A 14063-nucleotide genomic window follows, 5' to 3' on the forward strand; every position below is an offset into this window, starting at 1 on the left:
GCATGTACTGATGATTCCCTTTCTAATTCTCCCTGGTGTATTACTACAGGTCATGAAGTAGGAACCACTTCTTCCTCCTTTTCCTGTCGGACATGGCTTGAAGATACTGTCCAATATGAGTGTGATCCAACAACTGACGTTAAGCAAGCAATGCTTTAACCAAAAAAGCCCAATTCTTGGTGGCATCCTAGTTAGACCTGTCTTGGCCTTAATCAGTCAGCTAGGCTTTCAAGGACTGTTTGCATTTTCTCTAGAGCAGCACTGATTTAGAGGTGGTCTGATAAATGTTCATAAAATACTGAAAAGGTTTGGATTACAAAAATGTGTGGGTTAGGTTGATTGGCCATACTAAATTACCCCTCGGTGTCAGAGACATTAGCAGAGTAAATTCATGGAGTTATGGCATAGGAGCTGAGTGGGATTGTCATTGGTGCAGGCTCGATGGGCCAAATGGCCTCCTTCTGCACTGTAGGGATTCTATGATTCCATACATCCCTATTGATCAAACATTCCATGGTAAATTTGGGGTAACATGGAGACAGGGGTTTCAACTGAAGGAAAACAACAATAAACTGGTTAAGTGATTCCCCTTTTCTCCAGAGGGTAGTGAGTGTCTGGAATGCATTGCCAGCTAAGACAGCTGGCTCTCTGTGCGCCTTCAAGAGGAAGACAGGTCCTTGACTGAGGGAGAGATCACAGCATAGGTAGCCTCTGTATACATAGTCCGTGTGCTATCAAGACATGGTCTCAATCAACTCAGAGTGGGAATTTCAAGAATTCTTCATGGTGGCACAGTGGTTATCACTGCTGCCTCACAACTTCGGGACCTGGGTTTGATTTTGATTTTGATTTGATTTGATTTATTATTGCCACATGTATTAACGCATAGTGAAAAGTATTGTTTCTTGCACGCTATACAGCCAAAGCATATCAAAGCAGTCAAAGAAGGAAACAAGAGGATGCAGAATGTAGTGTTACAGTCATAGCTAGGGTGTAGAGAAGCATTGTTAGAGAGTTTAAAAGAGTTAGAATAAAGTTTTAGAAGCGTAGAATGAGAGTAAAAGATAGAATTAGAAGGTATGCTGGGCACAGCTTGCAAGAAGTCGCCTCGCCCTGGTGTCATCTTGAGACAATCTGTGTGGAGTCTGGTGGCAGTCTGTGTGGAGTTTGCATGTTCTCCCGAACTCTGTGTGAGTTTCCTCCAGGTACGCCAGTTTCCTCCAACACTCCAATGATGTGCAGATTAGGTTAGGGAGATTAGCAGGGTAAATACATGGGGTTATGGAGATAGGGCGTGGGTGGGTTTGTTGTCGGTGCAGGCTCGATGGGTCAATGGCCTCTTTCTGCACTGCAGGGATTTTCTGATTCCATTCTACGATTCACATGTTAGCCCTGCTGCTTTTGGCCGCCTGGGGGTTGGGTGGTTTGTGTGAAGGTGTAGAAGGGATTGTGTAGTCTTGTTGCTCTAGCCATATAAGCTTCATGCCCCCAGCTGGTCATTTGCTGCTCATCATTTATACCAGTCACTGAGAGCAATAGAAAACATCCACTCCAAATGGATTCCACTGACTGGTGTGCAGTGGCTGGAGCAGTTGAGGGGTGGTGAGGGGGGGGTGCCGGTACTGCTTCTCTTGCCGACTTTGTCCCTGTGATGATTTGCTTTCAGCATTACTTCCAAGCCAAACAGTTGAAATCCTGTCCCAGTAATTCACACTGCATGTCCCAGTCTCCAAGGTGGTTGATCTTGATCACGCATTTTCCATGGCTTGCTATCGATGAGCTGTGGAGTTAATTGTTGAATGCCAGTGCCTCACCTGAAATCCTTTCTTTTACAATACGCAGACTGAATGCCTCCAAGCTGCCATTCACCCAGTGCAGACATATCTTGGCATGCGTTCAATAGGCTCGGTAAAGCCTGTGCTTGTTCAAATTTTGAGGTCTTCATTGTCTTTTCTCTCTCTGCCTACTCACCGGACCAGTTCTTGCTATGCAGAAACATTAAAAACTTTTCTTCAGGCTTAAGGTCAGATATATTGATAACATGCCTGCAGTTTCAATTGAGTCCAGAGACCCCACTATGACTGGTGAACAAGCAATTTATGAAATCCTTAAAGAGATGCATGAACGCTTCAAATCCTCTCTCTAAAGCACACTCGGGGGATCACAGAATCCCTCAACTGGCAAAGATTGATAGTTGAAATCTCTCTCAAAGACGCCTAGGACCCAGGTATGCAACCTCGTCGCATTATGAAAGGATTCACTCGGATTTATGGATACGAGTTTTCTCAAACTGTGACAGCAGGCACCAAAATTCAAGACAGCCAACACCACCACCTCTCCCACCCCTTCCCCAACTCACAGTCCGACATCTCCAATGTATCACTGCCTCTGTTAGCTACTGCAGCTCGATTCGCTTTGCTTTTCCCATTGCTTGTAAAGTCCTACGACAGTGTGAAGAAGGTCGAAAGGCAGAATCACTCAAAAAGGCGCATTCAATGTGAGAGGATGAGGCAAAAGCTGAACTCAACTTATCAAGTGGGCAACGAGGCACTGCTGCCTCGTAGTGCCAGGGACCCAGGTTCGATTCCCGGCTTGGGTCACTGTCAGAGTGGCATCTGCACGTTCTCCCCGTGTCTGCGTGGGTTTCCTCCGGGTAGCCGGTTTCCCCCCACAATCCAAAAGACACGCTGGTTAGGTGCATAGGCCATGCTGTATAAGGAACGTAGAGGACTCTGGGTCTGTACTCATTGGAGTTTAGAAGGATGAGGGAGGGGATCTTATTGAAACTTACAGGATACTGCGAGGATGGAGTGGACGTGGAGACGATGTTTCCACTAGTAGGAAAAACTACTACCAGAGGGCACAACCTCAGGCTGAAGGGACGATCCTTTAAAACAGAGATGAGGAGGAATTTCTTCAACCAGAAAGTGGTGAAGCTGTGGAACTCTTTGCCGTAGAAGGCTATGGAGGCCAGGTCATTGAGTGCTTTTCAGACAGAGATAGATAGGTTCTTGATGAATAAGGGGATCAGGGGTTAAGGGGAAAAGGCAGGAGAATGGAGATGAGAAAAATATCAGACATGATTGAATGGCGGAGCAAACTTGATGGGCCGAATTACCTAATTCTGCTCCTATGTCTTATGGACTTACGCTAAATTCTCCCTCAGTGTACCCAAACAGGTGCGGGAGTGTGGTGACTACAGGATTTTCACAGTAACTTTAATGCAGTGTTGCAATTACACTGCAGTATAAGCCTACTTGTGCCACTAACAAATAAACTTAGAACTTTACCTTTCACATGCTAACCTTACATAACTTGTAAACATTTCTGCATCTTTCACATGGGCTGCCGGTGATGGCTAAAGTGCATTAATGTATTCTTGTTTCTCGTTTCGGTTCTCCTCCTTCCAAATGGCCTCCTCCTGCTCTGTCAGAATTCCATGTTTCTATGTCACTATTAAAATTTACATCTAACCCTAACTCCTCGATAACTTAATAATTTATATTTGTGTGGGCACTTAAGGAGTTCCTCAAAGAGAAATGTGTGCAGCTAGATTTGAGAAATAGTCTGGCGAGCTTCCATCAGTGTTGACACTATGCTATACATGCTGACACTATAGTTAAGAAAGTCCGCCAACATCTCTACTTTCTCAGAAGGCTAAAGAAGTTTGGCATGTCGGCTACAATTCTCACCATAGACATATCATAGAAAGCATTATTTCTGGTTGTTTCACAGCTTGGTATGGGCTCCTGCTCTGACCAAGACTGCAAGAAACTACAAAAGGTCGTGAATGTAGCCCAGTCCATCACACAAACCAGCCTCCCATCCATTGACTCTGTCTACACTTCCCACTGCCTCAGAAAAGTAGTCAGCATAATTAAGGATCCCACGCGCCGCGGACATTCTCTCTTCGGCCTTCTTCTGTTGGGAGAAAGATACCAAAGTCTGATGCCCCAGAGCAACTGACTCAAGAACAGCCTCTTTCCTGCTGCCATCTGACTTTTGAATGGGCTTACCGCGCATTAAGTTCTCTACACCCTGGCTATGACTGTAACACTATATTCTGCACTCTCTTGTTTCCTTCTCTATGAACAGTATGCTTTGTCTGCATAGCACGCAAGAAACAATTTTTTCACTGTATGCTAATACATGTGACAATAATAAATCAAATCAAATCAGATGGATTCACTAGTCATTTGCTGAGACCCAATGGCATTCCATTTAAAAAAATTACTAATACATGTGGCGATAATAAATCAAATCAAATCGAATCAAAATCAAAATGCTGTGAGACAGGATGTTGGCCAGGCCGCTTGGATCCACGATTGCAATCAAGCTGCTCGGATTCTGGTAAATATGTGAGGATTTCAGGGTGAAAATGGTAAAATATGCCTTTAACAAGTTAAGGCAATTTGAATAATGAACACCGAATGATCAGCAAGTGTTGGTTGAGAGTTTGTGCCTTTCCTCCGATGATTAACGATCAAAGGAGGGGGAAATCCCAATGATCCAAGCCAGGTATCAAATGCCTTGCAAAAGAATAAAAAGGAGATAAAGGGAGAAAACCACAAATCCAAAATGAAACTGAAAAGTCTGGAGCTTAAGTGGGGCAGACACAACAGGCTGAATGGTCTCCTTTGTGTTGTAAGTCTTACGATCCTACACCCCACCTGTCTTCTTCACTTTAGGTACTGACCGACATGTGGGGCAGTCTTGATGCTAATTTCCAGGCAACTACCCTCGCAGAGAGTTCCTGGAAACACTTTGAGACATGCTGGCAGGCAGACATCACCCACTGAAGAGAGGCGAACCATCCCTGAAGATGTAAATACAGCAAATAATTTTTGAGGAAACCTCCAACAATCCCTGAAACTCAGGTGCTTGTTAGATTCTTAGCAGGGTGGGGGGTGTGGGGGGAGGGGGATGGGGGATTGCTGATAGGCAATTTATGAAATCTGACGGGGCGATACAGTGGCACAGTGGTTAGCACTGCTCCACACAGCGCTAGGGACTCGGGTTCAATTCCGGCGACAGGAGACCGTCTGTGTGGAGTCTGCACATTCTCCCCGTGTCTGCGTGGGTTTCCTCTGGATGCTCTGGTTTCCTCCCACATTCCAAAGATTAGGTGGATTCTTGTTAGATCTAACAAGATCTCAGATCTCACTGCACACATTTCTCTTTGTGGAACACTTTTAAGCCTCCATGTAAATATAAATTATAAAGTTACCGAGGAGATAGGGTTAGATGTAGATTCTAACGGTGACATAAAAAATAGAATTCCAACAGAGCAGGAGGAGCTATTCAGGGGTGACGAGAATCGGAAAGAGAAACAAGAATACAGGTTAGATGGATTGGCCATGCTAAATTGTCCCTTAGTGTCAGGGGGATTAGCTAGGGTAAATATGTGGGGTTACAGGAATGGGGCCTGGGGTGGGATTGTGGTCGGTGCAGTCTCAATGGGCCGAATGGCCTCCTTCTGCACTGTAAGGGTTCTCTGATCCCCCAAACGCCGCACAGACATCCAACACCTCCAGACAGATCCCTGATAACTCCCTCCGGAGCGTCCGACAGTGATGAAGCAACTAAAATAGAAGCTCGGGTCAGGTTGTGTTCATGAGCAGGATGTCAACTTAACACCGTGTCGGGTGTCAGTCGATCCCGCTGTAATACAGTGCCTCAGTCGCAGAATCAATGTGCGGTGACAGCTGAGCAGCAGACAATCCCAACAAAGAGACGAGATGGCTCGAAGTGCAGCAAAGCGTTTGGGGGAAACATTTCAGAATCACGTCCCCAGCTCAGACATGTAGCCTGTCACACGATAGCTGGAGTTCTGAAGAACTGTCACAGCGACACCAACCTTCTCCGCTAAGATGAAAATTGTCTCAAGTTAATAGGCTTTTCTGGGAGCATATTTTCCTTCAGAGCAGCAGCTCTCAGGGATTTGATATTAGAAGTAATGCATTTCTTGCCTCCAATTTAATACAAAGAGTGCCTGCTGAACTTAAATGGTGATATTTGTTTAGTAATGGGCACAGAAATATTGTGCAATTGTGTATATACCCCCAGTGCATGTATTTCTCTGTAGCATTATATAGTACAGCATGCCGTTTGGCCCATTGTGTCAGTGCTGACATAATTAGAGCTGTCTAATTATGAAACTGATACTCTGTACGTGTTGTTTGTTTTGCCGTTTTTTCCCTCTTCATTGTTAAGTCGTCTCAGCTCACCTGCTGGTAACCTCTGTCATGCCCCATGAATCATGCCCCAGTCAAAACTTCAAATGTAGACTACACATGGCCTATGGTGGTGGGGAAGTCCAGAACTAGGGGTCGTAGGTTAAGGATAAGGAGTAAACCTTTTAGGGCTGAAGTGGAGAGAAATGTATTCTCCCAGACAGTAGTGGATCTGTGGAATTAAGTATTGCAGAAAGCACTTGAGGTCAAAGCGTTGTCTGATTTCAAGAAGAAATTAGATATAGCTCTTCAGGTTGAAGGGATATGAGGGGAAGGAGGAGTAAGCATATTGAATTTGATGATCAGCCGTGATCAAAATGAATGGTGGGGCAGGCGCGACGGGCCGGATGGCCTACCCCACTGAATCCAATGAATCCCTACAGTGCAGAAGGAAGCCATTCGGCCCATTGAGCCTGCACTGACCAGAACCCCACCCAGGCCTTATTCCCTCATTAACCCTGCTAATCCCTCTGGTATTGGGGTTAATTCAGCATGGCCAATCAACCTAACCCACGCATCTATGGACTGTGGGAGGAAACCGGAGCACCCAGAGGAAAAACATGCAGACGCTTCTGCTTCTAGTTTCTATGGAACCATCTTTTATTTGAAGTAATGGAAAAAAGCAATTTTGTTAAGGTGGCTGCCGAGGTTCAGGTGACTTCTGCCATTTCTACATAGGCTACCCCAAGCGTCCAGAAAGTTCCTACTTGAATCCAGGTTAGGTGGATTGGGCATGCTAAATTGCCCCTTAGTGTCCAAAGATGTGTAGGTCAGGTGGATTCGCCATGCTAAATGTGTGGGGTGACAGGGCTAGAGTGGGGGAGAGGGCCTATCATACTCTGTCAGAGAGTTGGCGCAGATTCCATGGGCTGAATGGCCTTTTTTACACAGTAGGGATTCTATGATTTTACAATTGAAAGCCCAAAGCCAGCCGTTCTGTGTAAAAGTAAAGAATATTCTGATAGATCCAATCTACCACGAGCTACACACAGTGTTGAGAAGGTTCTGGAAAAAGTGTGCCAAACTGTGGCAGATTGCTTGCACAGAACTCTGTTTACATGGACTCTGCTGCCTGCACAGAATTGGCTAAACCCTTGAAGGAAAAGGGCTGGTATTCCATCCAACCGAGATCTGAGCTTGGAAAAACTGTGAGGCTGAAATTGATGCCATTTGGGAAAAGTGAACTGCCTAGAAGATCTGAGAGAAGCAGATTTGTTGTGTTGCTTATTCCATGTGATTTATAAGAACATAAGAACAAAAGAACATAAGAAATAGGAGCAGAAGTAGGCCATCTAGCCCTTCGAGCCTGCCCCGCCATTCAATAAGATCATGGCTGATCTGAAGTGAATCAGTTCCACTTTCCCGCTTTAATAAGAACATAAGAACATAAGAAATAGGAGCAGGAGTAGGCCATCCAGCCCTTCGAGCCTGCCCCGCCATTCAATAAGATCATGGCTGATCTGTTGTAGCTCAGTTCCACTTTCCCGCCCTCTCCCCATAACCCTTAATCCCCTCTCTTATCAAGAACCCATCAACCCGCTTCTTAAAAATATTTAGCGAGGCAGCCTCCACCACTTCAACGGGCAGAGAATTCCAGAGATTCACCACCCTTTGAGTGAAGAAGTTCCTCTTCAACTCTGATCTAAACTGCCCCCCCCCTTATTTTGAGGCTGTGCCCTCTAGTCCTGCTATCCTTTCTAAACGGGAAGAATCTCTCTACCTCTACCCTATCCAGCTCCTTCATTATCTTGTAAGTCTCTATAAGATTCCCCTTCAGCCTTCTAAACTCTAACAAGTACAGACCCAGTCTACTCAATCTCTCTTCATAAGCTAACCAACCTTGTATTCCTACCAAATATGGTTTACCTATTAACTTATGCTTTATTTGCATCGATTCTGATTCAGCACAAGAGTAAAAGTTGCAAAGAGTAATATCTTGTTCAGTAATTTCTATCCGGACTTGTCCGGTATGTTTGGTGCTTTCGGTTAACGGATCCCCACGGAGATTATAACAACTTGTTTTGTTTAAACTGAGGTTACAGGCGAGCATTGGATAGCATTTGATTAGTTAGGCTGGAGGAGGTAACAAAGACATTTAACAAGCAGTGTCCCAGCAATAGCTGGTGAGGAGGTAACCGGCTCTGTCCAATTTAGATGGTGCCCAGGGAGGAAAAACAACAAAGGAATTCAACAGCAAGTTAAAAGAATTGAAATCCATCACGTCCATTGCATCCACTCTCTATTGTACTTTCAAAAATAGCTCTTGTCGCAGTAGGTTTGTCAGTAACTGGAAGGCAGATGAAATCTTGACAGCCAATATGTTGACAGGTCAGCTGTGTATTCCCAGTGTTCATTACCCATCACAGTGTCATATTGGGGCTTTTTTTTTTCCACACTTGTTCAGGGACAAGCAATTGGCCCAACCTTTTGTGGACAGTCAGTTGTGACATTAGACAGATGATCTCATGACAGCAAAGGGAAGCCCATGTAAACTAAACTCACAGCAGAAGGCTCTGGAGTGGTTCGGCAAAGCTGTATCTGCCCAGAGCAGATATGACTAGAATAGAACACTCAGGCAGACACAACACATTTTCCCTTCACTATTCAGTCAACTTTAAATGTCATTCAATGCTACAGAACTATGGAAGTATCTGTGACCTTGCTTTAGAATCCAATCTGTACTTGGCGCCTCAATCTGACAAATAGATATTGGCAATTTTCTCAGCAGTGAGTGCTACCTGAAGCACTTGTCTTCCAGTTTTATCCTTGTTCTTTCCTTGCCCGTCCTCTGAACCTTTGCCTTTCACTTGCCCTCTCTGCCTTCACAACGTGCGCACTGCTGCACCATTGTGTACAGAGCACGTAATCTCACACAAAAGCAAAAAAACCGCTGAAAAATCTCAACAGGTCTGTCAGCATCTGTGGGGAGAGAAACAGAGCCAATGTTTCGAGTCAGGATGACCCTTCGCCAGAGCTTCTGGATCTTCCAGCTGCCCCAAGGCCAGGAGATCCTACCCAAGGTAAAAGGACATTTACATTATCTGTTAACTCGTCCACTACGATTCCCATGGTGGGTAGGATGAGAAAATTCTGCCCTTTATCTTCTGTGCTTTTATTTTGTGTAATCTCATGCTTGTTTTCAGATCTTCCTATAGCATCATCCCTCACCAACTCTGGAGCCTCAACACAATCATATCCCCCAACCTCGAGATTCTTGTTTTCTGTCAATTCTGGCCTGTTGTCCATCAAAGCACCAATGCAGCCCCTCTTTCAGCTCAAAAATTCACTCTCCAATCTCCTTCCAAGTCTCTCCCAGCTCTCCTCCTTTTCAACATTCCTCAACTGAAATAACACTGCTCTTGCGTTGTCCCTCTCTGACCAAAAATTTGGTTGCTCTTTTATTTGTTCGTTTACACGATATGGGTGTCACTGGCTAGGCCAGCATTTATTGCCTTTCCCTAATTACCTATCCTAATTTCTCTCCATGGAACTTGCTGTCAAATTTTCAGTAGGATCCCAGAAGGAGGCCCATTGAGGCTGCACTAACACTAATTCTACCCAGGCCCTATTCCCATAACCCCACATATTTACCCTGCTAATCCCTGGACACTAAGGGGCAATACAGCATGGCCAATTCACCCTAACCCACGCATCTTTGGCATCCGGTTTGATAATGTTCCTGCAAAGGATTTTGCTATGTTAAAAGTGCTTCTAAATTCAAGTTGTTGTTATGCTACATCTGGCAGATGAGACGCTAAACGAAGGCCAAACCTGATTGCTCGGATGGATGTAAACAATCCCATGGCAGCATACTGAATGGTGGCACAGTGGTTAGCACCGCTGCCTCACATCTCCAGGGACCCAAGCTGTATGGAGTTTGCACATTCTCCCCTTGTTTGCACAGGTTTCTTCCAAGTGCTCTGGTTTCCTCCCACAGTTCAAAGATGTGCGGGTTAGGTTGATTGGCCATGCTAAGTTGCCCCTTTGTGTGTCCCGGGATGCGTAGGTTAAGGGATTAGCGGGGTAAATATGTGGGATTATGGGTTAGGGTCTGGGTGGGATTGTTATCGGTGCAGGCTCGATGGGCTGAGTGGCCTCTTTCTGCACTGTAAGGATTCTATGATTCTAGGAAGAGCAGGGGAGATCTCTCCGGTGTCCTGGACACGATTTAACCTTCAATCAACGCTACAGAAACAGATTATCACATCGCTGTTTTTGGGAAAGTAGTTGCTGCTTTTCCTACATTACCACAGTGACTACTCTTCAAAAGTACTTCATTGGCTGCATAGTTCTTCAGAATGTCCAGGAATGGTGAAAATCGCTATATAAATGCAAGTTTTTTTCCTGATTGTTGATACCTGTGTGTGTAATTTTTCTTTCATGGGATGTGGATGATATTGACAAGGCCAGCATTTGTTGCCCATCCTTTACTGCCCTGGAGAAAGTGGCGGTGAGTTGCCTGCTTGGAGTTTGAGGATTTTTGGCATGGTGGCACAGTGGTTAGAGCTGCTGCCTCATACGCCAGGGATCCAGGTTCAATTCTGGCCCTGGGTGACTGTCTGTGTGCAGTTTGCACATTCTCCCTGTGTCTGCGTGGGTTTTGTCCGGGTGCTCTGGTTTCCTCCCGCAATCCGAAGATGTACATGTTGATTGGCCATGCTAAATTGCCCCTAGTGTCGGGGGGAATAGCAGGGTAAATACGTGGAGTGACAGGGGTAGGACCTGTGTGGGATAGTTGTCAGTGCAGGCTCAGTGGGCAGAATGGCCTCCTTTTGCACTGTAGGGATTCTATGATTCTATTCAATGATTCTATGATTTTAATCCAAGTGACAACATAGGAATGGCAATAAAGTTTCAAGTCAGAATGGCGTGTAGCCTGCTAGGGGATTTGCAGATGGTGGAGTTCCCTTGTGTCTGCTGCCATCATTCTTTTGAGTTGTAAAGTTCATACGTTTGAAAGGTGCTGTTGAAGGAGCCTTGGTGGGTTGCTGCAGAGCATCTCGTAAATGGAATACAATGCTGCCGCTGTGCATTAGTGATGGAGGGAGTGAATATCTAAGTTTGTGCGTGGGGTGTCAGTCAAGCAGGATGCTTTATCCTCAATCATGTCAAAGTTCTTGAATGCTGTTGGAGCTGCACCCATCCAGGCAGTATGATTGCCAGAATGTTGTCAGGCCTCATGAACTTTGCATTATCAAGTGGTTCCAGCAATTCCCTGATATTGAGTGGAGTGAATCAAATTGGCTGAAGACGGGCATTTGTGATGCCGTGGACCTCAGGAGGAGGCTGAGATGGATCATCCACTTGGCACTTCTAACAGAAGTGCTTCAACCTCCTCTTTCACCGTGATATGCTGGGCGCCCACCTCACTGAGGATGGGAACATTTATGAAACCTCCCCCTCCTGCTGCTTGGTTAATTGTCAGCTATTTATGACTGGATGGAGCAGGACGGCAGAGCTCAGATTTGACTACTGGTTGTAGGCCCGCTTAGTTCTGTCTATGGTGTGTTGCTTCTGCTGTTTGACATGCAAGTGAATGGCTTTGTACAACCTGTGTTCACCAGGTGACCTGTTTTAGCTATGCTTAGTGCTGCCCCTGGCGTGCAATCCTGCACTCTTCGTTGAATCAGGGCCGATCCCTAGGATTAATGATAGAACAGGGGAATATGTCAGGCCAAGAAGTTACAGATTGTGGTTTAATATGGTTCTGCTGCTGCTGATGGCCCACAGAGCCTCAAGAATCCCTAGTCTCAAGTTGTTAGATTCTGACTCTATCCCACACAGCAGTGCCACACAACACAATGGAGGGTATGCTCAGTGTGAAGGGAGGACTTCACCTTCACAAGGGCTGGGAGTGATCACCCCTAACTGTAATATCATGGATACTGTTGTAAAGCTGAGTTTGTAAAAATGTAAACTGTGTTTTTAAAGATGTAAAAGAATTGTAAGAAACTGCCAGAGGGAAAACCAGTGCATGGTCCCTTTAAAAGCTGGTTTTGTGTTCGGTGCTGGGATGTTTAAAATGCAGGCATACAGAGTACGTAGATTGCAACATTTGTTGCAGAGAAAAACATTAGGGTTGCCTTGGTAACAGGCTTTGCAGATTTTTTTTGCATTCTGACAGCCTATCAGTTTGAAGAGGAGATCAGGTTATCAGGAACCTATCAAATTTGAATTTGCTGTTATTGCAAATCTGAGTTATAAAAAGAGGAACTCAAGTGCCTGCCAGCAGTTCAACTGAGAGTCAGCCAGAACATAAGGATATCTCTGGGGCATCTCTCCACTCTGCCAGCGAAAGAATTATCTCTGAAGAGAATTCTCCATCTATCTAACAAAAGGGTATCAAATCAGAAAAACCTTACAGACAGAGAAATCTACAGAAAAACTCAAAAAGCTTCTGAAAGCCATCAGACCTGGTTGTACATTTTCTTTGGGAGTGACTAAAATTCTGTTATTACTGTTTTGGTACAGAATGATCCTTGTACTTATATGAACAGCATTGCAGTCGAACCTTACTTTAATTAATGCGTTATTTGTTTAGTTAAGGTTCCGGTTGGTTAAATAAAATAATTTGTTGATTTATTCTCCGAAAGCGAGTGTCATGTCTTTATGTTAATAAACTTCTAGGCATTAATGTAGAACAGTTAACACCTTCCCAAATACTTATACCAGATTTTGAAGCGAGGTAAAGGGGATTAACCTCCGTGTAGTAACAACAAGGAGGTATGTCCAAAAGCGTGATGAAAGAGAGAGGTTTTAAGGAGTATCTTAAAGGGTAAAATGAGGCAGACAGATGTAAATGTTAGTGGAGGAAATTCCAGTGATTTGGGCTTAGGCAACTGAGGGCACAGCCACCAATGCTGAGGCAACCGAAATTCGGAATGTGCAATATCCTGGATTACGCACACTAATTTGCATATAGGATTTGAGTCTACAGCCTTGCGACATCGTCCTAGCTTACTCGGAAACATTGAGTTGCACCAAACATCAGTGTGAATCACAGCCTACCTGATATAATCCATGGTCCAGCAAGACGATTTCAGCTTTGTTGGTTTGTGTGGACTTTCTCACCAGCACGTTGCCAGGATGTGGGTCACAGTGCACAAAGCCATTTACAAAGATCATTTCACTGTACAACTCCCCCAGCTTTTGAGAAATCTGCAATACCAAAAAAAATGCAAACTGTAACGAGGTTTAAATTTTTCTCATGTTCAATAAATACTTTCTCATCAGTTCGAACCCCTTCCTTCTGCTTGATGGGCCAAATGGCCTCCTTCTGCACTGTAGGGATAATATGGTTCAATGATACACTTCAACTATGCTGAACATTAATAAGTTTATTTATTAGTATCACAAGTAAGCTTACATTAACACTGAGTTGCCACACTCTGGCGCCTGTTCGGGTACACTGAGGGACAATTTAGCATGACCAATCTACCTAACCAGCACGCCTTTCAGACTGTGGGAGGAAACTGGAGCGACCGGAGGAAATCCATCTAGATGCGAGGAGAATGTGCAGTCTCTGCATAGACAGCTACCCAAACCGGCAACTGAACCCGGGTCTCTGGCGCTGTGAGGCAGCAATGCTAACCACTGTGCCATCGCGCCGCCGTAGATATTGTACACGTCTAGAATAAGAGACACACCAGAAAACCGAAGAATAATGAACAATATGGAATGAGCTGCCAGAGAAAGGGGTTGAGACAGGTTCAATAGTACTGTTTGGAAAGCATTTGGATAAATACATGGTGGGAAAAGATTTAAGGGAAATGGGCCAAACATAGACAATTAGAATGAGTTGGGAGGGCACTGTGGTCAGCATGGACCAGA

The 14063-nt window shown here is 44.9% G+C and overlaps 1 protein-coding gene across 4 annotated transcripts in view; it reads right to left on the reverse strand.

Annotated features, from left to right (window-relative positions):
- Window positions 1-14063, reverse strand: part of adck1 (aarF domain containing kinase 1) — a 446668-nt gene that overhangs the window by 112550 nt on the left and 320055 nt on the right. For 3 of the 4 annotated variants that reach the window (XM_080201939.1, XM_080201941.1, XM_080201942.1), the window contains one exon: window positions 13242-13391. The exons of the other annotated variant lie outside the window; for it this stretch is intronic. In XM_080201939.1, the coding sequence (XP_080058065.1) occupies window positions 13242-13391 (150 nt within the window). The remainder of the gene's footprint in view (window positions 1-13241; window positions 13392-14063) is intronic. 4 annotated transcript variants of the gene reach the window in all.

Source organism: Carcharhinus amblyrhynchos, chromosome 14 (assembly GCF_965287045.1).
Source record: "Carcharhinus amblyrhynchos chromosome 14, sCarAmb.v2.hapA, whole genome shotgun sequence".
Lineage (NCBI taxonomy): Eukaryota > Metazoa > Chordata > Chondrichthyes > Carcharhiniformes > Carcharhinidae > Carcharhinus > Carcharhinus amblyrhynchos.